Source organism: Triturus cristatus, chromosome 1_2 (genome assembly GCF_964204655.1).
Source record: "Triturus cristatus chromosome 1_2, aTriCri1.1, whole genome shotgun sequence".
Classification (NCBI taxonomy): Eukaryota; Metazoa; Chordata; class Amphibia; order Caudata; family Salamandridae; genus Triturus; species Triturus cristatus.
In genome coordinates, this window is record NC_140580.1 from 252,836,356 (window position 1) to 252,863,677 (window position 27,322).

The window sequence follows — 27,322 nt, forward strand, 5'->3', positions numbered from 1 at the left end:
AGGGTGCCCACTATAACTAGTGGACAGCATACATCAGGCCAACTTCTCACAGGCTGCATAAACACTTTCTGTAGTAAGCTCCCAAGCAGAAACCTATTCTTCCTGTAATCATCCTGGGTCTTGGGACGATTTGCAGGTGCATCGTCTCAACTGCTGGTCAGGTTGTACGTGACTCACATTAGGTACACTTGGCAAAGGTGGTTGAGAGTCAACAATATTTAGGTAGCAGAGTAGGCTTCCACACAAGGAGCTGAAGTACCGTTGTTTGTCTCAACTGTGAAGACTTTGGCACCTTTCTGCACTATACTTCTGACTACAGGCATACTCTACTCGATTAGAGTCAGGGTCAGGGTCAGAGATGGGAATACTCGCAGCTAGTGAGTATGTGATTAGGTTACATGCAGAGGGATGGTACACACATTTAAAGAAGCAGTCTCAAAGGGGAGTAGGGAGTCTTTGGGAACGGAACCACACATAGCACAACTGAGAAGCAAGAGGTGAGTCTACTAGTGGGTTATGCAGTTTTTTTCTCTCCTATTTAAGCGCAAGAGAATCCATCCTTAAGGAGGAGCAATTAGAGTTCATGCTTCCGCTGTGGCCTTGGTTGGTAAACACAACTGATGGCATGTGGTCATTTTTAAGGACTTTGGGCCTTGTTTAGAGTTTAGCAGATGGGATACTCGGTCACAATGTAGTGGATAACCAGTCTGCTGTATTTGAAGAGCTGAAAGCTATAATGCACTTTTAATATAGAGAATGGGCTGTCATGTTTGTGATAGACTATCCCGACCACAAAACTCTACGAAATACCTTTCGTCACCACAATCCCTTACTTCTCTAACAAATTAACCTGCTTTAGAAGTCTAGAGCTCGCTCTAGCCCGACCTTAAAACATAAAAAGGAAATCAGTGACAGAAAACCACCTTTTGAATCGTTCTTGTTCGGTAAATTGTTCTTCTTCTCCCATAAAGTGTTCATGCAGCTCTAGCGGAGGTCTTCCAATCTATGTCAAATAAGTGAACACAATTTTAAAAATATGCATGCAATTTCACAAAGTGAAATACAGTCGGCTAGTTGCACTTTAATCTAGAGCGTACGCTCAAAAAGAATCTTCAGATAAAAGGAATCAAAGTTAATTTTTACTTAATTTGTACTTGAAAAGAACACATTATATTAATTAATATCCAAACCACACAATATTTCATTTATAAAGGCATAAAGAAGTATGGAATTATACAACAAATATTACACATACGTATCAAGTTTAGCTTCATTTGAGGAGCAGATGTTAGATAGGAAATAGACAACTTCACAACTAAAAAAAAGAAAAATGCATACATTAAAATCATCATGTTTTCGGAAGAAGCAAAGGAGTAAAAACTGTTCTAGACAGTTTTCAGTGCACTTAATTTGTGAAATGAGATATAACAGAACTTGGTCTTGGGAAAAAGACAATCTGAATTGCATTAAAATGGCAATGCGGTAAAACGATAAATACCTGTTTCATATATTTAATGTACAGGATCTCGGCAGACTCCAAGTAAGTTTGTGCAACTTGAATTTCGCCTCTTCCTGCCCATAAAATGCCTAGATTATTCTAAAATTAAAAGACAGAAGATTTAGGAGGAGAAAACACTTGTGTTCACACATAACACAGATAGCTACTTAGCAGATCTAAGCTAGATAAGAGGAAAGGTAACGAAGTTTTAAAACAGGCATAATAATGTTCACATACCTTACAAGTGACAAATTAAATAATAATTTGTGCCATTCTAATAAGCTACATGACTGTTTAAAAAATGTGTTTGATGATCTTCAGCTTTAAGTAGGATAGGTACACAAATGTATCGAGATACTCTGGAAGCATATCAAGTTTAACATGAATACAATAAAGGGTACATGACGTAATATGGTCTTGTGCAGGTTCTCAAAGCAGGTATTGCTAATAGTAATTCATAAATAGAAAGGTGCATGCCAGTCATTCAGGTCGTAGTTTACAAGATGGAACCTTGAAGATAAAGTGTCATAGCATTTTGGTTACCCTATATATAACCAAGAAGACATTATGTACAATTGAATAACTCTATTGAAAAAAGAATTAACATTCAAAAAAAAGAAAAAAAAAAAAATTCTCCTAGTTTTTTGTCCTTGCAAGGCTGGCAACTTCTTTATGCCTGTTTTATAGCTTGTTTGTTATAGTTTTTTTGTTTGTTAGGGTGGAGGGGACAAACAACGGGAGGGTGGAGGTTGGGAAACAGTACATGAATTTCAACACGAGCAGTGGACAGACACTTGGGGAGAAACAGATGCCTGTTTCTAAGGGCAGACTTAGGTGGTGTGGAGTGATGCGGAGGTGGTGCTGTGCTGAAGTGGTGCTTAAGTAGTGCTGTGCTGAAGTCGCGCTGCATTGGTGCTGAATTGCTGCTGAGGTGGGGCTGTGTTGATGCTGAATTGGTGCTGCACTGGTGGTGATGCTGGGCAGATGCTGAGATGGTGCTGTTCGGATTTTGGAGGAGGTGCTGCACTGATGCGGAGGTGTTGTTGCACTGCCTACTTGTAGGATATATTGTTAATTAACCTCACATAAGCCACATTTGGAGAGCACAAGGAGGCATCCCTTGATATTGGTTTTATTTCTCCAGAGTTTTAAACCTAAAACAAAGTACTAAAGATTTAAAGCACGCAACTTAAAGCCGCTTCAATTTTCATGAAACTAAGCAATAACAGCATGTTTACCTTTTAAATCGTATCCAAATCACGGTGTTATAAGCACAATGTAAATAGGTTGATCCTACTGTTGGCCATTTTCCTAAACTACACTTCCATTAAGCAAGTATACCATTTAAGGTTTAGACATTTGAGCTACTGAAAACAAAAATGTTATAGGATGAAACCCATTAGAGAACCAAATAGTGGAAGTTGAAACCTTACGGCTGTGGACAGCTTTTTTTTTTTTTTTTTTAATGATAGCCAAATAATGCATTATGCAAATATACCTTAAAACCTATTGAGCCCATTTTGGAAAATTAATTATAGGGAAAATGAGAGGATCTACAATATTTCCAGGAAGTATCACTTTAGAGGCACTTGGCACTTATTGTGCTTTGCCCAGCAGTCTCCGGTTTTAGAAGACTAAGCATACGAGTGTTTTAAGAAGACTGACTATGCAGGCAGTTACACACCTGGGGAGGCAGGCCTGTGTCTCCTCGTACATTATCAGCAAGCAGGACAGACCACTTACCTGAAAGTGGGGGCAATGAGGAAGTGCTAAGTGTGTGTGTGGGCAGAGTGTGGTAAGAAGAGGGGAGGTAGAGAAGCAAAGAAGGGCGAGCAACAGAGGCAAGGAGGCATGGGGGAGAGAGACTGCTGAGTGGAGACAAACAAGCAGAGTACAGAAACAAGAACAGATGAGCGATACGATATAATTAGGAAAAAAGGTTAAGCAAAAAGGTAGTGTGAGAGGTAGCTTGACAGAGGTGAGAGGAATAAATAACAAGCATTGGCATAGCCAATAGGTCTCGCGTTTGGGACCTTGTAAGTAAGTCTTACACTTTTTTTTTTTTTACTTACAAGGTCCCAAAGACTAGACCTATTGGCTATGCCAATGCTTGTTTCATTTGTTTGGAGCAGTAGGAGGGAAGGGCAAAATTATCAGGGGCGTTTGCTAGTGCTTTATACCTGGGCTGCGAGGAGCTTCTTGCGAGCAGGAATGCGAAATATATTTGTAGTCTGTTGCAAGGTTTTATATAGCGCCCTTGGGGGAAGCTGTAAAGAATGAAAGTAATCCAGGTTACCCTCCCCGGTAACGTGGCCGGCATAAACCCACGTCATTTATTTTTTTGTTTGTTTGATTTTATGATTGAACTTTTCGCAAACTCAATGTAAAATGATCTACAAACATTCGGACCGGCAGAAGCTCGGTACACGCAAGTAAAAATATTGGATAAGAGGAAATGAGGAGACTGTCTGGTCTGAATGAACGTGACGAGAGAACGGCCTAAAAGAAAAAAGTTATCAAGGTGACATGGTTCGCGCACCCAGTTTGATTGAAGGTAGTGACACCATTCACTCGAGCAGACGGGAGATTCCCACACTTACCAGGACAACTGGATACCTAGAGGAAAGCCATCTGCAACAGTGCTGATGAGCTGGGAAGAAGCCATCTTGTAAACAAAACCTTTGGCGTTGCAATTGAGGGAGCGAAAAGAGCTGCGTTACGCCCTGCCTACCTCCTCACAGATGAAGGAGCCGACACTGCCTCTGCTCCTTGTGGCTGGACTGGAAAAAAGAAAGATGCATTCCCGCCACTGTGAATGTGTGCATGGCACGCAGAAAATAAAAACAAGCGCAGCGTCCCCGGGGCTGTATATAACAAACGCGGCCACCAATGCTGAAGCGCGGATGCTGGGCTGCGTAAAAATATTAATATTTAAAATCCAAAGGGGAGGGTGGACGCCACGCTAAAGCGCTGCTTTAAAGAGGCAGTGCGTTGTCGGGCTGGATATAAAAGCGGCCATCATTGCTATGCACTCAGCATGCGTAAAAGTGAAAGTGATCACCCGTGAAGGAAGAAAGACAGATGGCGAATGCGCGTGTGCACGCGCTCGTGAACGCAAGCTTAGGCCAGGAAAAGCCTCTGGTAGCACTTTGAAAATCCACTAACTAAATGTCTCGCAGAGCAGCGCATGCGCTGGCTCAGGCGAGACCTAAAAAAGAGCGGGATACTGGTTTGGAGGGGGAGAGAGAGAAATAGACTGAGTGTAGAAAGACCAGAAGAAAGAGTTGTCCTTTGTTTGACCGGATTGTTGCAGATAGAGCGACGGGAGAAGGGGTCAGCAGAGAATAGAGGAACGTCAGAGGTGGGGGGCACATGCAGGAAGCTATGAGGTAGTAGACAGGCACAGTGAGGGAGAGATAGTGGGGACAGAGATTGGCTGTTTTCTGCAAGACCAAAGGAAATAAGAAGAGAGAAAGAGGACATTACACCATTAAGCAGCAAAGATGACAGGCTTGCAGGAGGGGCTAGCTAAATATACAGAAAGGGTGGCATGAAGGAAGATGCATGAGCAGATAGGCAGGGAGGAAGCCATGCAAACCGAGATTGAGAGAAATCCTGGGAGGCAGGGGAGGGAAGGAAGGACAGACGGGGAGGTGGGCCACAACAGTTCAAGAAAAGCAAGGCACAGATTAAAGGAGAGGCGTGAGGGATGCTCTCAAGTAGTTTCGGGGGAGGGGGTTAGATAAAGCAGGGTAGGAGGTTAGATAAAGCGAGAGAGAGTGAGCCAGCAGAGAAGAGGAGAAAAGGAAAAGGGCATGCACGTGAGAGACAGAGGGTGAACACCAACCGGCATAGATGCAATAGACAGGGACGGAGAGAAGAGCGCAGAGTGAGAGGGTTTGGATAGGGGCTGTTATACAAGGGCAGAGAGAAACAGGCTTAACGTTAAAGAGGCACATGCGGATAGTGAGGGGTCTATAGACATGCAGAGTTCGAACAGGCAAGAACAGACAGGAACAGAGGGAAAGAGATACAGACATATAGAATGGCAGTAAATGGAGAGAGGTTTTGATGGGGAGACGGCGCAGAAGAGGGACGCTGGTGGACAGAATGGGGCAGAAAGGCATCTATAGAAGTCTGCTGTTTAAGCCATCCACATAAACACTTAGAACTACTTAAAAATGTTCACTGCACATAAACAACCAACATATGTTAAAATCTAAGAATTAAGATAACTGCGTTAACATAGTTGCTAAAAATGGGAATTAGAATGCTGCATCCGAAAAACAGTTCGAGGACACAGCCACTGCCTCTTTTATCACAGTGTTTTCCCACTGTCAGAACTCCCAATCTCTGCAAACCCCAGAAAGATGTACAGTATAGTCTTCCGTGGCAGACTGAGAAAAACATGATCACTTTAGAAATAGCACATGCATGTGCATAAAACAAAATTCAGAACTATACCAAAGTAGGAAAAACGAAAAGTAATCAACCAATACAAGAAGTGTCATATACATCCATTCAGACGTGAACTCACTTTGTATAATGATAAAACCTCATACAGATATGTAAACATTGCCCTACTCCCCACTGTCCAAGTTGGACAGTATCTAAAGAACAGCTTTAGTCTTTCTTCAAGGGACTGGTAAGGGTGTGCAGTGTTGGCCAAGGCCTTATGGAGGATGGTGTAGAGGTTAAATTTACCTTTTATGTGGCCTAGCACCCTTACAGAATTCCCCAGTGTAGTCTCAAGCTTATGGAACATCCCAGTGTGTTTCATGAGAATATTCCCATTTTAATTGAATCAAATGACAAAGGAAGACATGTGTTGGTACATAACTCTCAGACTAAGGATACTGTGTAGTCTGCTTTGGATTGGATGACATTATATTAACGATAAAAAATAAAAAACATAAGAAATAACAGATCTGATCGTATTCCGTATCTATTAATTTGGAATTCTAGATAATGAAAACAATTATTATTTTATAACTATTATTTATATGGCGCGCGAATCATCCCCAAGGGGATATCTCGGCGCCTGGGAGGCAGGCGTCTAAAAGCAGCGAGTAGCAGAAATACCAGGTTTTTGGGTGCTTCTTAAAAATAGTCAAGTTGGAACATGAACGCAGATCTAGTGGCAGCGCATTCCAGTATTTGGGAGCCAGATGGGAAAAGTCACAGCCCCCCAACTTAGCTTTTTTAATTCTCGGCTTTTGAAGAAGCGTTTGGCTACTGGATCTTAAATGTCGTGCCGGAGTATACCACTCCAATTTCTTGGTAAGGTATTTAGGTCCTTGTCCAAAAAGTGCTTTAAAAACTAGGCACAAAAGTTTGAAAAGTGCCCTTTTCCTTCTAGGCAGCCAATGTAACTCTCTTAATAGAGGTAAGGATGGCGTAAGCGGGGGTTTATTTAAAGCTAGGCGGGCAGCCGTGTTTTGAACGACTTGTAGCCTAGAAAGCAGGTCCTCCCTCAACCCCACTAGAAGAGCATTACCGTAATCCAGTCTACTGACTAGCAATGCCTGAATCAAAACCCTTCTAGCGGAGAGAGGAATCCACGGGAAGACCTTTTTTAAAGTGCACATCAGTCAAAACATTTACCTGATAGGGTCTTAACATGTTCTTCCATGGATAAGTTATTATCCATTAAAATGCCCAGATTATTTACCCATTTTTTGGGGGAGGGGGGTAATCCTAGTTCCTCAGGCCACCACTCATCTGTCCACAAATCCTCCGCTTTACTAAACAATAAGATCTCAGTTTTGTTGGAATTAAGTTGCAGGTAGTTGTTTTTCATCCATCTGTCTATTTTCATCCTACAGCTCTTAAATCTGTCTCTGGTCACCGTGGGATCCTTCTCTATGGGGACTATCACCTGTGTGTCATCCGCATAGGAGATGGTTTGGAATCCACAAGATTTTATAATGGTAGCCAGAGACGACACATAGATGTTGAACAGGGTGGGACTTAAAATGGAGCCCTGAGGAACCCCCTTATCCACCACTGTAGTCTGGGAGACAAAGGTGTCCAGTTGTACACATGGAGATCTGTCCGATAGGAAACTCCGCAGCCACTCTAATGCCATCCTAGTGACACCAATCTCTTGCAGTCTATCCAACAGAATTCTGTGAGAGATGGTGTCAAAGGCTGCTGACAGATCAAGAAGGACCAGCATTGTGGGGGTCCCTTCGTCCAGCAGCAGCCAGATAGTATCTGTTACCTCTACCAGAGCGGACTCCATGCTGTAACCAGCACGGAAGCCCGACTGCGAGGAATCCAAAAGGTCATGCTGTTCCAGATAATCTGAAAGTTGGCGATTGATCAGAGTTTCCATTATTTTAGATCAGCCCGGGAGGAGCGAGATAGGTCTGTAATTTTGTAAATCGGTACAGTCTGCAGATGGTTTCTTGGGCAGGGGTTTTATAAAAGCTTTTTTCCATCTAGACAGAAAAGAGGAGGTTACTAAAGAGAAATTACAAATTTCAGTTATTGGATTTACTAGCTCCATTGCGAAGTCAGATAACATGTGAGGGGGGGGGGGCTATATCAGACGGGGAGCCTGACTTGATGTGTTTCAGTAGTGGTAGCACCTGCTCCCAGTGATGGTTGCAAAGGTCTCCAGTCTCAATAGGGAGGGGTTATCTGTGATTAGGATTTCTTCCCTATTGTCCGATACCTGCTCGAAAGAGTCATAGATATTGTCTATCTTGATTTTAAAATGCATAGCGAGCTTAATCGCAAAATTCCTGTGGGGGGGGGGGGGGCAGGGGGCAGGTAGAATTGCCTACTCTAGGAGTAGTAAACTCCTTAAGAATCCTAAAAAGTTCGTTCGACAAACCCTTTGCCTCATCTATTCGAGTGGCTAAGAATGTTCGTCTTGCTGTATTACAGTTCTTGAGGTACATCCTATGTACTATATTATAGGCCAGTCTGTCTTCCTCAGATTTTGTTTTCCTCCATTTACGTTCTTTTACCCTGCAAGCAGCTTTCTCAGTCTTTAAGCTATCAGCTAATTAAAGACTCCAAACGTGGAATTGGTGTATAAGAACATCCCATTTTAAAGGTGTGCTGTGCTAATTTCCAACAGACTGGATTTGTGAACTACCACCTCAGTACAGAAAGCATTTGCAATTATTACACACTTTACACAGCAGAACTACTCTGCTCTTACGATGCATTTGTAAAACATGCCACACTTCACAAAACAGAGATTCATTCATAACGCGTTTAAAGACAGGACTCTGAAGCACTGTGCAGGAATTCAGGCGGCAATACTATTATGTAGAAAGGGGTTGTTTACTCACATAATTCTAAAAAGAAAAGATGCCAGGTTGCAGACCTCAGGCACTAAACCGTTGTGAATTACCACATGCATTATTAGTAAATGCCGAGAGAGTGCAATAGGCCCTGTGCTTAGTGTGCTTCAGTGGCATGCAGTTGGGCTGCTTGGTGGTCACTTTATAAGCCCGGGCAGACACCGAAGGACCGGAAGCCAACATGGCCAAGTAATCACGCGGCCGCCTACCTATCACCAAAAAGAAATTTGAATGTTGGAAGGCAAGTTCCCAAAATATATACAGCATGTATTGTTCTTGGTGGGGTAATGTGTAGTATCCTGTATCACAGCTAACACTGATATGTGTTGTAAATCGGTGTTAGCTGAACTAGAATGTTGGGACAGTGTTCTGGTTGTACCTGGTGATAGAATGTTTGTACTTGAAGGAGTTCAGTTGATTAGAGCCTGGTCTGACAGTGGCTGCGCTACTGAGGCTGAAGTGTTTACCATCCAACTTAAATAAAGCATTCTCAATCTGAACTTCAATACTGCCTCCTACTTCATTGCATAATGCCTCTAGCCACGTTCGTCCAGGGTGGCAACCGGATAAAGGTGTAAGCCGCAGGCGAGGCAGATGTATAAAACAACTTCAGGAAAACTGAAGAAAAAAAGCCCACAACCGTCACGAAATCAGACAAAACAAGATAAGGATAGGCTTTACAACATTCGTCTGGGAGCAGGCACGTTTTGCATGCAAAGGCTAACGAGATGTGGCAAATGAAAAAGAACAGTGCCCTGAAACATACATAGCCAAAAGTGAAAGTCGACAAGTAATAGGGCCAGTAGGCATTGGCAGGAGCCACACCCCCAAGGGGAGAGGGAAAGCAAGGATTTTCTAAGGGCACATGAAGGAACGAATGGAAACAGGTGGGCTGAAGTGGGCGTGGTCTAAGCACACAGAGGAGATACTGCATGTCAAGAGACAGCGCATGCGCGCAGCTTAGCTTCTTAAACAGTTGTTTAGGTTGAGCCTATCCGAGAAATCCATTTGCGTTCCCTCAGCTATTGTTCGGAAGAAGCAGTAAAACATAATAATCACCTTTTATTATCTATATTTCAGATCTGTAAAACCTTGCTGACAGCAGATCTTAGCCAAATAATAGCTTTCACAAACATAACCTACTTAAAGACTAATACGGTCGCAATTTAACCCGCCCTTCGAATGATTGCATAAGTTATTTGTAGAGGAAAACGATAGGATGAAAGCACACCATCAGTTGCGCTAGCTGTTCTAGAAAGGGCCTCTCTGCCAAGCTTTCAATCAAATTCTCAAATGTGCGTTTCATTCTTCAGAGGAGTAAACAAATCAAATGTTAAAGCTGTACTTTTTTCAATCGTGACAATATGCACAGAGTCATTTTCATATTCATCAGCCTGGTGTAAATTTGGACCTGGGTGTCATTTGGAGATTTAAACACATTTAGTACTGAAACAAATCCGCTGGATATTATTTACATGCTATAAAATTGAATGAAGATCCAAGTAAGATTTTTGCTCTATGCGTAAATAAAAGAATACGAATGAACGGGCAGAAAGTATTTTTCAAGGGCACCCTTAAGAAGTTAGTACCCAAAACAAGCCAACCAGTAACCAGGATAAAATGGCATTCTTGTGGCTATCCCGGATGGCGGACAAATGACACAGCTCTAAACCCTTCTATGGGACAGCAGATATATGCGGCAAGGGGAGGCCCAGAGCACCTAAAGACATGGTTCGCCTGGGCTCAGTATTAGGGATATGAACGGAGTCCACTGATTGGCCCTTAGGGTCATTAGACGCCGAAAAAAGATCCTTTGAGCCCGGTTCTTGATTATTGTCCCTTGTGATTGCCTGTGTCACAGTAAGGGGATGAGGACATCATTTGTACTTTGTTTTATGACCAGGTGAGTTGTGCTATGAGGATATTTGGGTGTTTGTAGTAAATACATACACTGTAGAATGTAGTCAAATCCTTTATTGGCAACCTCGGGACAGCACAGGCAAGTTGCTCATGGCACGTCCTCAGTTACACTCTAACTGACTAAGTGTTCTAACTTACACGAAGAGAATACAGAACACTCTACACACAAAGATCTATTAAAGAGTATCACTACACATCCCCCTTCTTTATTAAACAATACCCTTATCCTCTCTATATAAATAAATAAATAAGAGACATAAAATGATTCAAATATAAGTAGCACAAACATAATCTTCGAGTTTTAGGTTTAATAATTTTCCTCCCAAAACCACCAATTTTATATAAGCAATTTTGGTTCCTAGGTAAAGTGGAAATTGTATTTCACCATTGGGAATAGGTACATTGATAGTGTCATCATGATCAATGGTGATCCACCAGTACTGGTCATTCTTTAAGTCAGTATTAGTAGAGCGATTCTTCTTATCATCATGCGTTTTGACAATGGCTAGTTTACTCATGTGGTAAATGGATCCATCTTCAAGTTGGACCGTGTTAATATATACTTTAACAATTTTTTTTGGTTTCACTTTTCACAACCTTTCTACTGGATTTCACCTTTACCCATTGTCCCACATGAATATTTACATCCTTAACTCCATATTTGCTATCAAAATAAATTGTGTTCTTCTGTTGAGTTCTACTCATACAATCTCTAATTTCACTTATGTCCCAATCAATTTTCCCTCCTTTGTTCATCCAACCGGGATTAACCTTGGAATGGGGAATTCTACCTCTCATAATGACAAAGGGACTATTGCCAATTGAATCATGTACAGTGATTCTATGGCTCCACATCATTTTCATAAGTTCTGTGTTTAAATCTTTCTTACTGTTCATGGAAAGCTGTACAATACCTTTAATAACTCTATTCATCCTCTCAACTACAGCCCTCTCAACTACAGCATTGCCCCTTGGATGGTATAAGGCAGTGAACTTTTGTTCAATTCCGGCATATTCCATAAATTTTTTCATTTTCAGGGACTTAAACTGAGCACCATTGTCCATGAGCAATGACTTAGGAAAACCCTCTCTTAAAAAGAGGTTTTCAAGAAATCTGATAACCGAGCAAGTGGAGCTTTGTAACAATTTCGAGTTCAAGCCATTTCGAAAATAAATCCATCAAAACAATGATGTATTTCTGTGAACCATCATTCCATAATACAGGTCCCATTAAATCTAGAGCTACATCTTCCCATGGTGAACTTGGACAAACCAAGGGACTTGGAGGGTTCAAGGTTTTCTGGGATTTGTCAGCTGAGATACACTCTACGCAAGACCTAACAAAACGTTCAGTTTCATGGTCAACTTTAGGCCACCAATACAGAGATTTAACACTCAGTTTGGTACGTGCAATACCTGGATGACCTTCGTGACAAAGAGCCAGTATTTTATTTCTTATAATAGATGGTGGAATAATTTTTTCTCCTCTTACTAAAAATAACCCTTCAATGCCTAGCTCATCTCTCACTCTTCAGAATTCTTAAGTTCACCAAGAAAGTCAGGTTTGTTGCACCCTAGCCAACCAGGTTCTACACAATGCTTCACTTTTTCCAAAACATCATTCGCTTGCACCTCAATACATTATTTTTCTTGTAAACCTTGGCATTTTTCATCCACGAAAATTCCAGCGACACATACATCATTCCAAGAACTGGAATCAATCTCTGTGAGAGGTAAAGACAATCTACTTAGAAAATCAGCAGTAACATTCATTCTGCCAGGGACATACTGCACTTTATAAATAAAGTCTTGTAATCGCATGGAAAGTCTTGCGATACTGGCTGAAGCTCTTGATAATCCTTCTGTTGTCAGCACTTTTGTTAACGGTTTATGATCTGTTTTTACAGTGAACTCTCTTCCCCAAATAAACTTCCTGAAGTGCTCTAAAGCCCATACACAAGCCAAGGTTTCCCTTTCTATGACTGAGTATTTCTCCTCTATCGGCGATAAAGATCTAGAAGCAAAAGCTATGACATCCTCACCACCCGTCGCATTGCTTTGGGAGAGAACTGCGCCCAATCCTTTGCCACTGGCATCAGTAGTTATAAAGGTCGGAGCAGAAGGGTTAAATCCTTTCAATCTGGGAGCTTTAACTATAGCGGACTTGCGCACTATAGCGCATTCATTAGTGTTCTATTAATTAGGGACTTCATGTATAAATGATTCTGTTGAATGGGTAGTTGTGTGTGTAGACTTAGGAATCAGTGAGTGGGTATGTAGTAACTGGTATTGGTGTGTCAATGGTTTCAAATATGGTACTCTATATTTTACAGTGAGTGATAAAAGGTTATACTAGTGTATGATGAGGTGTATCAGATTGTCACGTGGATGATGTCATCAGTGATGTCATTTGAGATGTCATCAGTGATGTCACTGACCATGTCATGAATGATGCAATATGTGACATCATCAGCAGTGCATTGCAGGCGCGCGAGTTATAGTTAGCAGAACTAACTATAACGGAGGAATTTCTATGGTTTTGTACGAGTGAAATGGCCAGCTAACTAGAACACCCTTGAAACCTATGTTTTTTTTCTGTGAATTTCTAAGGTTTTTTTAAATGCTAATTTCAAATTATAACGTCTCTGAAACCTATGTTTTTTTTCTGTGAATTGCTAAGGTTTTTTTAAATGCTAATTTCTAACTATAACGTCTCTGAAACCTATGTTTTTTTTAGTGAATTTCAAAGCTTTTTTAAATGCTAATTTTTAAGTGTGATAGTAGTTATACCTATTTTTTTGTAATGATTTTCTACAGTTTGACTGTTTATTTATAAAATATTTTATTCATTAAATAACATTTTTCTGAAAATTGCAAAAAAAACTTAAAAAATTCAAACTGAAATAGATAAAAATTTTTGTTTTCATTTTAATATATTTATATTTTCTTTTTTTAAATAAAAAAGTTCAAATTTTTTTCAGAGTCGCACACTCAAAGCGCACACATCACGGTGGGTGCGCGGATTCTAGCCGCTATTTTAGAAAAGTCGTGAAGGATCCGCGGACGGTGTGCGACGGCTGCGTGTTTTTCAGTTACATCATATACATTTAATATTACGTGATGTGCGCGATTGGTATGCGACCAGTCCGCGACTCCTGCGCTTTCGTGACACATGCGCATTACGGTACGAGATGCTTGCGCGGTGGCGGGTCCCGCGTGACATCATATACGTGCTGGGGCGCGTGACTCCCGCAAAAAATGTTTATGTTCCAAAATTATATGTATGTGTCTTTAATGTACATATTAGTGTGAAAGACAGCGAGTCTAAGACCCTCAATGCTGCCTGGTGCAGGGTTCCACCTCTAATTCACTTTGGGTTCGCTATCAAAATAATGAGGCAAGCGCTGGAAACTGGAAGACCAGAAAAGGGTTTATTTCTCATGAGGAGATCACGTCAACTGCAGACACCGGGATGTCTGAGGGAAGTGTACTGCTGATAACTCCTTTGGCTCTTCCTTTTATACAGGTTTGATCAACATGGTTACACAAGCTTGGAGTCCCCACGCCGGGCAGGTTGTCACACAAGCCCAACAGTATTTCTCTTCCCACCCAGGTCAATCAGACAGTCTTATCTTGCAGCTGGACCTTGCTTCAGGGTCTAAAACATGTGAGACCGGCCAGATCTAAGAGTCCGTTCTGTTGATCAAAACAGGTCCCATTGTTGGTAAAAACAAGTCTTGCTGTTTGCAGTGCAATAAATCATGTTGCAGGAGTCTTTTTGGTGTTTGGAACCTGTTTGTGTAACTAGGTGTAGTGAGGGTAGAGTGTCCAAAGGTTTGCCTGTAAACAGATGAGAGGAAAAACGAGTTTGTGGCAGCAACTGGCGCTGACGTTTGTTGTGGCAATAGAGTTTATAGCCCTCAGCACACAAACCAGGTCGGTCAGAGGGATGCTAGTAAGGGCAGGGTGAAACAAAAAGGTGGCCAACAGAGTACAAAATGGCTGTGATAGATTAAAATGACTGTAGCTTATGTGCACATAGAAATTTCCACCAGCCAAGATGGCGCAGGCAATGTTCACGATTGTCGTTTTGCTTTTAACAGTGGCCCCTTTGAACATAACTAGCCTGCTTGTCAGTCTATTTCGATCTCCATAATGTCCTGTATCTCTTGATCATACATTACTCTCATTTTTGTTAGCGGAGTGTCCGTAGTCTTAGGGTGCAAGGTAGTTATACAAAGAGAACACAAAGGTGGCATACAGTGTATACCCAAACAACAACCACATATTGTCAATACTGGGACCAAGAGAATCATTGATATTTTCCAACCCCACTCCTTCAAGATGCCCCAAAGCAAACTTCCAATTGTCCAGGTTTCTGATCTCTGATGAATTTCTGAAGATAGTCTATGGAGATGTTCGATTGCTTCATAGACAGAAGGTGAATTATCAGCAATGTATATACAGCAGCTGGCACCGATGATGCGGCATGCTCCTCCACGGTCCGCTAGTACTACGTCCAGGACCATGCGATTTTGTATGGTAACCAGACGGACTGCTTGGAGCTCAGCAGTGTTGTTTGTGAGGATGCCAGCAGTGACGTTCAGGGCGGTCTCTAGCGCTTGGGATAGAGGTCTGATGGCTCGGCTGTTTGCCATTGGACCCCATAGCGGGATGAGCACTTTTGCTGCGTCGAGGAACTGTGATGAGGCTGTGTCTGCTTGATCAGTGTCTTTAGATCGTTTTTCTTCTCGATGATGCTCTGCATGGGCTGTGTAGGTTGATGGCAAAACAAAGGCGATGTAGCACGTGCCCCTCCAGTTTCTTGGGAGCCAGGTGTAGGCTTTGGTTCCGCAAACAAAGTACATATTGGGTGATGCGACAAGCGCAGGATGGTTGGTAGTGTTCAAAGTCTTTACAATGCTACAGGTGCTGTGACCCACATTCTTAGTCCCACGGCCTTCAATGCATACAAGGCCAGAAACGTTCACCACAGAGAGGGCCACAGTCAGTGTTGCAGCAGTTCTTTTCTTCAGGTAGGAAAATGTGGCTCTGTTAGGATTATTGAACACTTGCATTTCCACTCGTTCTTTGGAGGGGACATTCATCGGGAATGTCGTATTGAAGGTGTGAGGGCAGAAGGGAGCAGCTGTTCTTCCTGTTTTGTTTCGCCAGAACTCGTTGTAGAACTGGGCGATTGTTCCATCGGAAGTGGCATTGTCTTTGTAACTTTCTTGTAGGAGTATCATCCAAGCAAGGCAAGATCCGTGTATAGAAAAGGGCGAAGGAATGAAAGGGATGGAATGTTCAGTGGCATGTGGTAACAGCCCACAGACCCAACAGTTGGTAGTATTGGTGGCAAGATTGTGCTGGTGCAACATCTGCACGAAAGAGTTATTCCAGAATACTTTGCGTCACATTCGGAGATGTGGCGGTAGGGATACCAGGTAGTGTTCTTTCTTGGTGATTGGTTGCATGGTGGGTGACAATGTTCTGTATGCAGGTGCATTCTCTTCAATGATCCAGAGTGCGACCATTAGCAGGAGACAGGTGAGAAATGCGGCTGCAAGTGCAATTGTCTTTGTGCTGTTCAGGTTAGCAGTCTTGGTGTCTTTGCGGTCACTTTGCAGGTGTTCAGTTTCTTCCATCATCTTCGAGGAGCTCAACAACTGTTAGGACCACAGACTTTTGGCTGGCGCTTTCCTGGTAGCGATGTTTGACTGCTACCGATCTGAGGCCTTGACTCAGTAAGTGGCCTGGTCGTTGGAGCTCCCTCCTTTGTCGATCTTAGGTTGTACCCTTTATTAGATGGCACCGTGGGGTCGGGAAATTCTGATAGTTCGAGGGTGTCTTCTTGTGGGTAGCAACTCAGAGCTGGTCGGTTCTTCGCGAGTACTTCCTCTTGCACTCCACCCCTTCACAGGTTGCCAGGGTTGGAGGGACTCGCTTGCAATGATGTGTGCAGCCAGTTTCGTTCTCCTTCCACTCGGAGGGCAGTTTGGGTGGTGATCAGAACTTGCCAGGGGCCCGTCCACCTAGGCTCCAGATTTTTCTTTCTTTGGAAGTTGCGAATCAATACCTGGTCGCTGGCTTTATTTCATGTCCCGGGCCCCTGGATATGTCAGGCAAGGCTTGCTGCACCTGTTGGTGGATAATTGTTAGCTCGTTTGTCAATTTATGCAAATAATCCGACATTAATATGTCCGGGACATCGTTAATGGAGGTGGGTCTTGGTGCCGCCCAAATGCTCATAGGCCTGCCGAAGACCACCTCATACGGAGTCAGTCTGTGTTTGGTTGGGGTGGAGCGCATTGATAGCAATGCCAATGGAAGGGAGTTGGGCCATTTCAACCCGGTCGTGGCAACTATTTTGGCTAGTTTTAATTTCATTGTTGCATTGTGTCTCTCTACCAGGCCCGCTGATTGGGGGTGGAAGACGGCATGGAACTTTTGTTTTACCCCCTACCCTCTCAGTATGTTCTGTATCACCTCGGCTACGAAGTGGGGGCCGTTGTCGCTCCATAAAATTCTGCAAAGGCCATATCGGGGGAAGAATTCTTTCAGCAATCCTTTTGCAGTGGCTAAGGCGGTATTGTCGCGGGTGGGATATGCCTCCACCCATTTGCTAAAAACGCACACAACCACCAGGACATATTTTAGACCATGGCAAATCTCTAGTTGGATGTAATCCATTTGAAGGATTTCAAATGGGTGGTCAGGGACTCCAAACACTCCCCGTGGTACTACTGTCCCCTTCCCTGGGTTGTGTTGTAGGCAGACTATACATTGTTGTACTAGGTGTTTTGCAGATTCTGCTATCTTGACATTATGCCATACTCTGGTGATTAGTTCAATCATGGGGGTGGAGCCTATGTGTGCTGGTAAATGTGCCATGGTCAATATGGGGATGAGGTAGGCATTGGATAACAGCCATTTATTTCCGTTTTTAGTTCTCCAGCAATCTTCGTCTTTAAGTCCCACCTTTTCCCATTCGGTCAATTCGTCTTGTGTGCATGTAGTCTGTATGTCCCTTACAGTGGTCCTAGCGTCAGTCCATTGTTCAGCTTGTGACCTGGTCACATACATTCGTGTCATAGTTCTGTCTCCTGCCGTGGCTCGGGCAGTAACGTCTGCTAGTGCATTTCCCTGTCCAATGAGATCAGTCACTTTCCTATGTGCTTGGCAGTTTATCACTGCTAACTTCTTGGGGAGGAGCACTGCTTGCGTCAAGGCGGAGACTAAATCTCCATGCAGGATGGGTGTACCGTGTGAAGTCAGAAACCCTCTTTCTTTCCATAAGATCCCAAAATGGTGAACCACCCCGAAGGCATATTGGCTGTCAGTGTATATGTTAACGGTCGTGTCAGTCGCTAGAATACATGCTTGTGCAAGGGCAATGAGTTCTGCAGCCTGGGCTGAACGTTGGGGAATACGGGCTGTTTCCAGAACGGTTCGGGCTGTGGTGACAGCGTATGCAGCTGAGGTGGTGCCGTCGGGGAGTTTGATGCACGAACCATCCACCCATAGTTCTCCTTCTGGTTCTAGAAAGGCGGTGTCTCTGAGATCTATTCTACTCTTTGTTTGTTCATCGGTTAGTGTCATACAGTCGTGTAGTGGAGTCACGCTAGGATCATTTTCGGGTAGGGGTAACAGTGTGGCTGGATTGAGGGTGGTGCATCGCTTTAGGGCAATGTGCGGAGCTAGCAGGGTCAACTCATATCCGGTCAGTCGGGCGCTAGTCAAGTGTTGGGTTTTGGTCTGGTTTAGTAGTGTGTCGACTGCATGGGGTACTAAAACAGTGACTGGATTGGAGAGCACTATTCCTTCGCTCTGGCGTATGGATACTGCTGCAGCTGCCACAGCGCGCAGGCACGATGGCAGGGCTCTGGCTACTGGATCGAGGGTGGCAGAGAAATATGCACAAGGGCGTTGTTTGTGACCAATTGATTGTGTTAGGACAGACAATGCACATCCCTCCCTCTCGTGCGTGTAGAGGAAGAATGGTTTGGAGTAATCTGGGGTTCCTAGGACAGGCGCTGAACAAAGGGCATTGCGTAGTTCTTTAAAGGCTGACTGGCATTCGGGGGTCCAGGGGAGAGGCGAGGGGATGTCTTTAGCTAGGAGGGAGAGAAGGGGTTTGACAATGAGGCTAAAGTTCGGTAACCACTGTCGGCAAAATGAGGGGAGACCTATCAAAGAGCGGACTTGCTTCTGATCTTTGGGGACAGGGGTGTCTAGAATGGTCTGGATCCTGCCAGGCATGAGTTTCCTCCCTTCTTTTGATAAAAGGTGACCCAAATAGGTCACTTGTGATTTACCGAACTGCAATTTATTTCGGGAGACCTTGTGACCATTCTCAGCAAGAAAATGGAGTAGTTTGATGGTGGCTGTGACGGCTATTGGTATGGTGTCTGCTGCTAGAAGGATGTCGTCTACATATTGTATTAGTGCCACTCCATCTGGCAACTGTATGGCGTCCAACTGTCTTAAGCGCCTGGCTATAGATGCTTGGGCTCTCAGTGTACCACTGAGGTGCTCTGCAAAATCTGTACGAACGCGAGTTTAGGGTGAATCCAAATAGATAGCGGCTGTCCTCGTGTATAGGTATGGAAAAGAATGCGTTTGAGGTCAACTACAGTGAAGGTGGTGGCAGTGGAGGGGATTAAAGTCAAAATTGTCGCGATGTCGGAAACTACTGGGTATTGTGGCACTACGATTTTGTTTATCCCCCACAGGTCAATGATGAAGCGGTAGGCTTTTCCGTCTCCCTCTCCCGGTCTCTTTACAATCGGTAGTATGGGACTGTTACAAACGTTGCTCACTACTTCCTCTACCACCCCTGCCTCTACCAAAGAGTGTATGATCTCTGTCCGTGCCTTCTCACCCTCTGGCGATATTTTGTACTGCGGTACTTTCGGTAGGGTTGCATCCTGTCGTATTATTACGTGTACTGGGTCAATCATCAATCGTCCTACGTCTGACTCAGCCCTAGCCCACAAGTGTGATGGCAAAGTGACCAGTAGGGATGCGTCAGTCTCGGAGATGGGAAAACATGTGCAGGGAAGGGTTCTCTCTATGGCGCTGGGGGTTGTCATACAGGATGACACACACTCCGTCTGGTGAGCATCTGATAGTCGCATGGAAGTGTTTCAGAAGGTCGAGACCCATAATGGCATCTGGTGTGTTAGAAGAGAGGAGGAATGTCGTCTCGACACTATTGTTGTCAAGGTTAAAAGGGATCGGTCGGGAAAAAGGGTTGGTGGAGGGCGTACCGTCAAATCCTATTGAGGTCACATGTGAGCCTGACAAGGGTGCCCTTGGAATCCGTCGTTTGGATAGTGCACTACGTGTTGCTCCAGTGTCTAACAAAAATGGCGATTTTGTGCCCAGGACCTTAGCGGTAACATAAGGGCCTTGCTGGTCAACATAGAGCTCGACTGGATCCCTCCCTTGCCCCTGGCTGTCCTATGCAGAATCGTACGTATTGTCATAATCTGTCTGTTGGTACTGATTCTGTTTGGGATGGTCAAATGCGTTCCCTCTTCCTGGCCTTTCTTAGTTTGCTTCACTCGCATACCCTCTCCCACGTCCTCTTCCTCTCTGTCCACTTGCCATTTCCCTCGCCCCCCTGCCCCTACCAGCTCCCAACAAAGTCGGGCATTGGGTTTGCCAGTGTCCATATTCTTTGCAAAATGCACATTGATCCTGGCCTAGGTCTTGGCGTCCTACATATGAAGTCGATGAATTGTTTCTAGGTGGCTGTACTCTAGGGGTATTCTGCTGGTATCCTCCCCTATATTGCTCCCTTCCTGTATTCGCCCCCTGGAGTTGTGCTATCACCCTTTCCTTCAAGTCCTTCTTTTTCCTTTCTGTAGCCCTGTCATTTTCGTTTCTCTGATGCTCATAGTACTCGGCCATTTGGAGAATGGCCGCCGGTTTAGATGCTGCCCAACTACTTTCACTGGCTTGTAATTTCTGGGATACATCTGGCAGTAGTCCTTTGACGTAGTTCTGCACAAATAAGTGGTGTAGGAGAGTAAGGTCTGCTTTCTATGTTCACCCCCACTTTTTGCTTTACTGGTTTTCGACTTAGATGTGGCTGTGGGCCTGCTAATCAGACCCACAGCCCTGCTGTTCTCTCTCTAAATTAATACTATGTACTTTAGGTGCATAACCCAATTGGATAGGGTCACCTTATTGGCCCCTGTACAGTGTACCTTAGGTACCCAGGGCATAGGTGTACCCTAGGTCTACCAGGGGCTGCAGCATGTATTATGCCACCCCTGGCCTGGCCTTCCATTATGACACAACTGGCTGATCACTCAGCTGGGGCAAGGTCGTGTAATCACCCCTTGCTTAGGTGTAGTATTCCTTTACCTACCTTATATATAGACACATGTGTACCTATCAGCCACCCCTATGGCAGGCCTTAACAATCCTGGAGGCAGAGTGCTTGGTAACATGTGAGATAGTGCTCTAGCATGAGCTGAGCCTGTCTGCAGCTTTCGGAACCATGTCCTTATAGCTGTTCTATGATATAGCCTACCATATACTCTTAAAGCGCCTTATAATCTTAGACGGTTATGGTAACTATGGTTTGGCTGTATCAAAACATGTCGTGTAAGGTGTCTAACACTTTGGAATAATACCCCCATCCCATTTCTGGTGATGAGGATATTATCCCTCCCTTCTAGAGGGAGAAGACATGTTGAAACCTACTTACCCGGTTAAAGTTAACCAGAGCCCCAGCATAACAAAATGGATGCTGCTGCCACGACACAAGTCTGACCTCCTGCTGCTGGGAGTGATCCCGGCACGGGAGGCTTGGACAATAGGTTTCCTGCCTTGGGAGGTGCGAGCACCACCCCAGACAGGCCTTAGTGTATTGGGGCAGGGAGGTGTCCCATGCATAGTCCAGTTCAAACCGGTGCTGGGGCACTCCAGCCCCAGTCCTGGCGCGAAACTGGACAAAGGGAAGGGGGTGTAACCACCCTCCTCCCAGGTCCCACCCATAAGGCGTGACCTAGCAGGCAACCCAGCCCCCCAGATTAGTATAAGTGTGGTAGCTGGGCCCCAGGAAAATAGATTATCCTGAACCTGCAACTTGAACAGAAACTCTGGACCTTCGACATTCGACGAAAGAAGAAGACTGAAGGTTCTCCCTTGTGGCCAAGGAGTGGCTACCCTGTGCAAACAGGCACCATCAAGAGACTTACCCTTTGCTTTGCTGAAGTTCTATGAGGGACCGACTGCAGAGCCTTGACTTCCAGACTTCTCCGACCCTGATCCACATCCACAGCCGAGCTGAGATCCGTGGAGGCGACGAGAGACGTGGGACCGGCTACCTGGGAAAAGTGGCGAGTATCTTCCAGCGCAGCTTCTGAGGCACCCTCGAGGTTGTGCACCGGGGATTGAGAAGCCCCAACCCCAAGCACCATCTGCACCGAAGATCAGCCCCCCACACTCCACAAGTCCTGCGTGGGGCCCTTCTGCATTTTCCTGCTTGCCGCGTCTGTCCGGTTGCTTGCCCGTTGGCTAGCGGCCTTTGCGACGACACACCTTTGATTTTCCACTGCTGGTTTGGCTCCTCCAGACTGGCTCCTGCTCCTCTGTAACCGAGAAGCACCCCAGACCTTCCTGGTCTGCACCAGAAGCAAGTCCTCCATTCTTCGTGGGTTCCGCTTGCCAAGGCTTGGTGAGTCCTAGTCCGACTTCGACGCCGCCGACAGCAAGAGCCTTCGTGGGACAGCTAGCCTCCTGGTCCTGGTCGTCCTCGACGCCTCCTGGTACCCGTGGCTGCTGCGACAAGCTTCACCTCTTCACCTGCAATCTCCCGACATCGCCTGGTTCCTTTCTGGTTCCACGTGGTCACTGGCTTGTGACCCAGACTCTGTCCCTTCTGCTTGCAGGTATCCTTCCTTCTTGATCCCGGCCTTGGGATCCACCGGACACTCTTCACTGACTGCCTGTCAGCATCTTTCCTTCAGGCATCCATAGGAGTCGACGACGAAACCCGACGCAAGTTCACACCTATGCACCCACAGCCCGTGGGCTAGGTAACTTGGGTACTCCGGTGCTCATCAGGGTATTGACTATCCTAGTGTCTAGTTCTCAAGTCTCGACTTCCTAGTTATTCCAGAAGTGTCCTAAATCTTATTAATTCTAAACTGTACTATTTCTATCGATTATACGCATTACGCGTGAGTGTTTCCACTCTGCACCTGAATCCCGTGGGCCTCCCACTTCCTAACCTTGGGTAGTATAGTGTAGCCCCAGCGATTCCCTAGGCCTATCCTATTTCCGTGACAGTGGTCCTTATACCACTTACTTAGTATATGGTTTGCGTGGCCCCTAGGGCCTAACTGTATTACTTACCTGTGTGACTTAATGTATGCTTGAATAAGACTGTGTTGTACTTACCTCGAATCTCATAAAGAGTGCTGAGGGTTTGACTAAAATCAATACACTTTATTTTATATATATATCTGTTGTGGTGTCCTTTCATTTGGTATTCAAGGGATTATATATGGTATCACAGCTGGCTTCACATGCCATTCAGAGTTTAGCCTAAGATTGCTCTTGTCCATGCTACCACTAGGATAGCTGGTCTATAAGGTTGACTTTACAACCAATCACCATAAGGGTTGCTTGGACTGATATAAGGTGTACACTAGAACTAGTGACATCATACATCAGGCTAACTTCTCACAAGTGGTATCCGGTTGCGGTGGAAATGTCTTGTCCACTGTAATCGGAGAACACAGTTTCAAATCTGGAGAAATACTCCGAGACATCCTCTTGTGGTTTCTGGCGGCATGCGGTTACTATGAACCAGTCTCTCTTTTTCTCTGGGATCAGCGTTTTCACTTTCTGCACTTTTTTGTCAGGGAGGTCCAATATTGCTTTAACCGGTTTTTGACTAGGGTTCTGCTGTTTATCTAGTGAGTTGAGTTGTTCCCAGGTATGACCAAGCAGTTCGGTATGGTCTATTTTCCTAACCCGTTTCCACACATCTGCTGGCAAACATAACCCGAAGAACAAGTCTATGTCGGCAAGTGTCATTATTGTTGATCCCAGAGCGGTACCTAGCTCTGTGTAAAAGGCGGTGGTTTTTTTTCGTAAATCCGGTAAAGATTTACGGAACTTCAAAATCTCCTGTCTGTCCCATGGCTGATGCACTCAATTGTAGACCACCCTTCCTCTAGCGTCTTGATGGTTCATATCGTCATGAGTCCCTTATCCTCTAGGAGGTACCCAATAAGGGGCAGCTTCTTTTATCGGCATCATGCTATCTGGTTTTTCCACCGGGGGTCCTGCTATCTTAGATGTCCTGTCCTTATCTATCCATCCTTGTTCCACAAGGTGACGGCATACTTCCAGTGTGGATGAAAAGATTTCTGTAACATCGTTGTCACCTTCTTCTCCGGTGTCTACTTTCCTATAGAGAGCCACTAGTCGCTCAGGTCCTACATCTTGGTACTTCTCTTCATATGCAGTAAGAGTGTGGTAACAGACGTACAATAAAGTATTGTTTGTGATTTTCAACATAGGAGTTGCATAGGTCAGTTACATGCTCTTCTGTCTTCTTCCTATCTATGAGGGATTTAACTATTTTATCAATGCCTGCTCGCTCATTTGTACTTAATCGCGGGACCCTGGGTGCTCCTTTTTCTTTTGATCCTACCTCTATTACTGTATCCTTTGATGAGTCATTTGTTGTGTGTGTGAGACTCGGTGGGAGCAGAGGCGGTGGAGACGGAGGCGATCGTGTCACCTCCGGCTATACTTTGGGGGTCCTGGCGTTGTACTACGTGATGAGTAGGAGCGTAAAGGGGTGGCATGTATATGATTGGGGGACCTAACAATAAATCATCATCTACCCTTTGTTTTGCCAGTAACTCGGGGTAAAGAGTCGAGGGCATTCTAACAGGGCATTGACCTGACATTTTTGATTCCTGTTCCTTTTTATCGATTTCCTTTTCTTTTAGTTTTTCTTCTAACCTTTTACAGGCTTGGTAAAGTTTATCTTGTCTAACTTCGTCTCTTTTCTTTCTTTGGGCTGCCTCTTTTCGCCATAAACAAAAACTGTCAAACATGGCTGATCTAGTTTTCTTTTTGTGGAGGGCCAATGCTAACGTTTTCATTTTAGCGGGATCAAAAGATCCCGTCAGTGGCCACTGATTTACCCGGTCCTTCCTAGTGTATTTATGCCATAGTTTGCTATAAGCTACGGTGGCTAATCCATACTTTACGTACATGTCCTTGTTAGGGGTACCTTCCGGTGGCGCCGGCTGACTGACCTCTAACAAACGGTCCGGTCCAAAACAATTGCAATCCAAACAATCTAGAGAAAACAGGCATGACGTATTTAATCGGTCAAAATGAATATCTCAATCAATTAATTATTTTAGACAAAAAGTCTGCACTACCTGTCCTTCGCTGCCTGCAAAGAGAGAGAATATTCCTATTCTTCGTTGTTTGCAAGCAGGGAATGTCTCAAATAACTCAATAAAAAAGGAATACTAGTATTTCAATCAAACTATTCAATCAATCAATTTAAGTCGTTTTTTCACGACCTTACCCGGAGCGTGTGGACAGTTCTTAGTCTTCCCCTTCTAGCGCCCAGTTGTCCTCTCACTCCAACAATCAATGCGGCGTTCCTCTAAGGTCCCAGTAAGGACCGCAGGTCACTCGAGAGAGGTCCGTTCGGAACCGGTGAAGTTCAGTCGATCGGCAACCAGACGAGGGTCTTCTCAGGCAGGTATACCCCAATCGGTTAGTCGTTCACTCCGTCGTTAGGACCTCTCTACCCGACCCACGTGTCGCTGATGGGCCCTCACGTTTGAGCGCCAATTGTGAAAGACAGCGAGTCTTCTAAGACCCTCAATGCTGCCTGGTGCAGGGTTCCACCTCTAATTCACTTTGGGTTTGCTATCAAAATAATGAGGCAAGCGCTGGAAACTGGAAGACAAAAAAAAGGTTTATTTCTCATGAGGAGATCACGTCAACTGCAGACACCGGGATGTCTGAGGGAAGTGTTCTGCTGATAACTCCTTTGGCTCTTCCTTTTATACAGGTTTGACACAATGCATTTGTTTCATCAACATGGTTACACAAGCTTGGAGTCCCCGCTCCGGGCCGGTTGTCACACAAGCCCAACAGTATTTCTCTTCCCACCCAGGTCAATCAGACAGTCTTATCTTGCAGCTGGACCTTGCTTCAGGGTCTAAAACATGTGAGACCGGCCAGATCTAAGAGTCCGTTCTGTTGATAAAAACAGGTCCCATTGTTGGTAAACACAAGTCTTGCTGTTTGCAGTGCAATAAATCATGTTGCAAGAGTCTTTTTGGTGTTTGGAACCGGTTTGTGTAACAAGGTGCAGTGAGGGGTAGAGTGTCCAAAGGTTTGCCTGTAAACAGAGATGTGAGGAAAAACGAGTTTGTGGCAGCAAGTGGCGCTGAGGTTTGTTGCAGCAATAGAGTTTATAGCCCCCAGAACACATACCAGGTCGGTCAGAGGGTCAGAGGGATGCTAGTAAGGGAAGGGCGAAACAAAGGTGGCCAACAGAGTACAAAATGGCTGTGACAGATAAAAATGACTGCAGCTTATGTGCACATAGAAATTTCCACCAGACAAGATGGCGCAGGCAATGTTCACGATTGTCGTTTTGCTTTTAACAGTAGGGCAAGAGATTATCTAAGATAGTCATAAAAATAAAATTTGTACTTATAATAGACGTTTATTATTTTTAAATATATTTTCGCGAAGTCGGGTGCGTGCATCGTGAGTGCAGAGAACCAGGTCAGCAGAAGTGCTGTAGAGCCAGAGAAACCAGGTCAGCAGAGCCGTTGTAGAGCCAGAGAACCAGGTCAGCAGAGCTGCTCTAGAGCCTAAGTAGCAGGTCAGCAGAGCTGCTCTAGAACCAGAGACCCAGGTCAGCAGAGCTGCTCTAGAGGCCGAGAACCATGTCAGCAGAGCTGCTCTAGAGCCAGAGGAACCAGGTCAGCAGAGCTGCTCTAGAGCCAGAGGAACCAGGTCAGCAGAGCTGCTCTAGAGCCAGAGGAACCAGGTCAGCAGAGCTGCTCTAGAGCCAGAGGAACCAGGTCAGCAGAGCTGCTCTAGAGCCAGAGGAACCAGGTCAGCAGAGCTGCTCTAGAGCCAGAGGAACCAGGTCAGCAGAGCTGCTCTAGAGCCAGAGGAACCAGGTCAGCAGAGCTGCTCTAGAGCCAGAGGAACCAGGTCAGCAGAGCTGCTCTAGAGCCAGAGGAACCAGGTCAGCAGAGCTGCTCTAGAGCCAGAGGAACCAGGTCAGCAGAGCTGCTCTAGAGCCAGAGGAACCAGGTCAGCAGAGCTGCTCTAGAGCCAGAGGAACCAGGTCAGCAGAGCTGCTCTAACTGATACTGACTGACTCACACTCTACTACTCACACTACCACCTCTCTACTTTCTCTACTACTCACACTCTACCACTCCCCTCTCTCTACTACTCACTCTACTCTATTACTCACACTCTTCTCAATATATATATATACACATATACATATACATATACACACACACATATATACATACACACACACAAATAT

At 44.8% G+C, this 27,322-nt stretch overlaps 1 protein-coding gene across 1 annotated transcript in view; it reads right to left on the minus strand.

Moving 5' to 3' along the window:
• KIFBP (kinesin family binding protein) overlaps positions 1 to 27,322 on the minus strand; it is a 517,175-nt gene that overhangs the window by 445,594 nt on the left and 44,259 nt on the right. The window contains exons 2-3 of the mRNA XM_085603547.1: positions 1,499 to 1,597; positions 924 to 1,003 (exon numbers count right to left, since the gene is read on the minus strand). Of these exons, the coding sequence (XP_085459673.1) occupies positions 924 to 1,003; positions 1,499 to 1,597 (179 nt within the window). The remainder of the gene's footprint in view (positions 1 to 923; positions 1,004 to 1,498; positions 1,598 to 27,322) is intronic.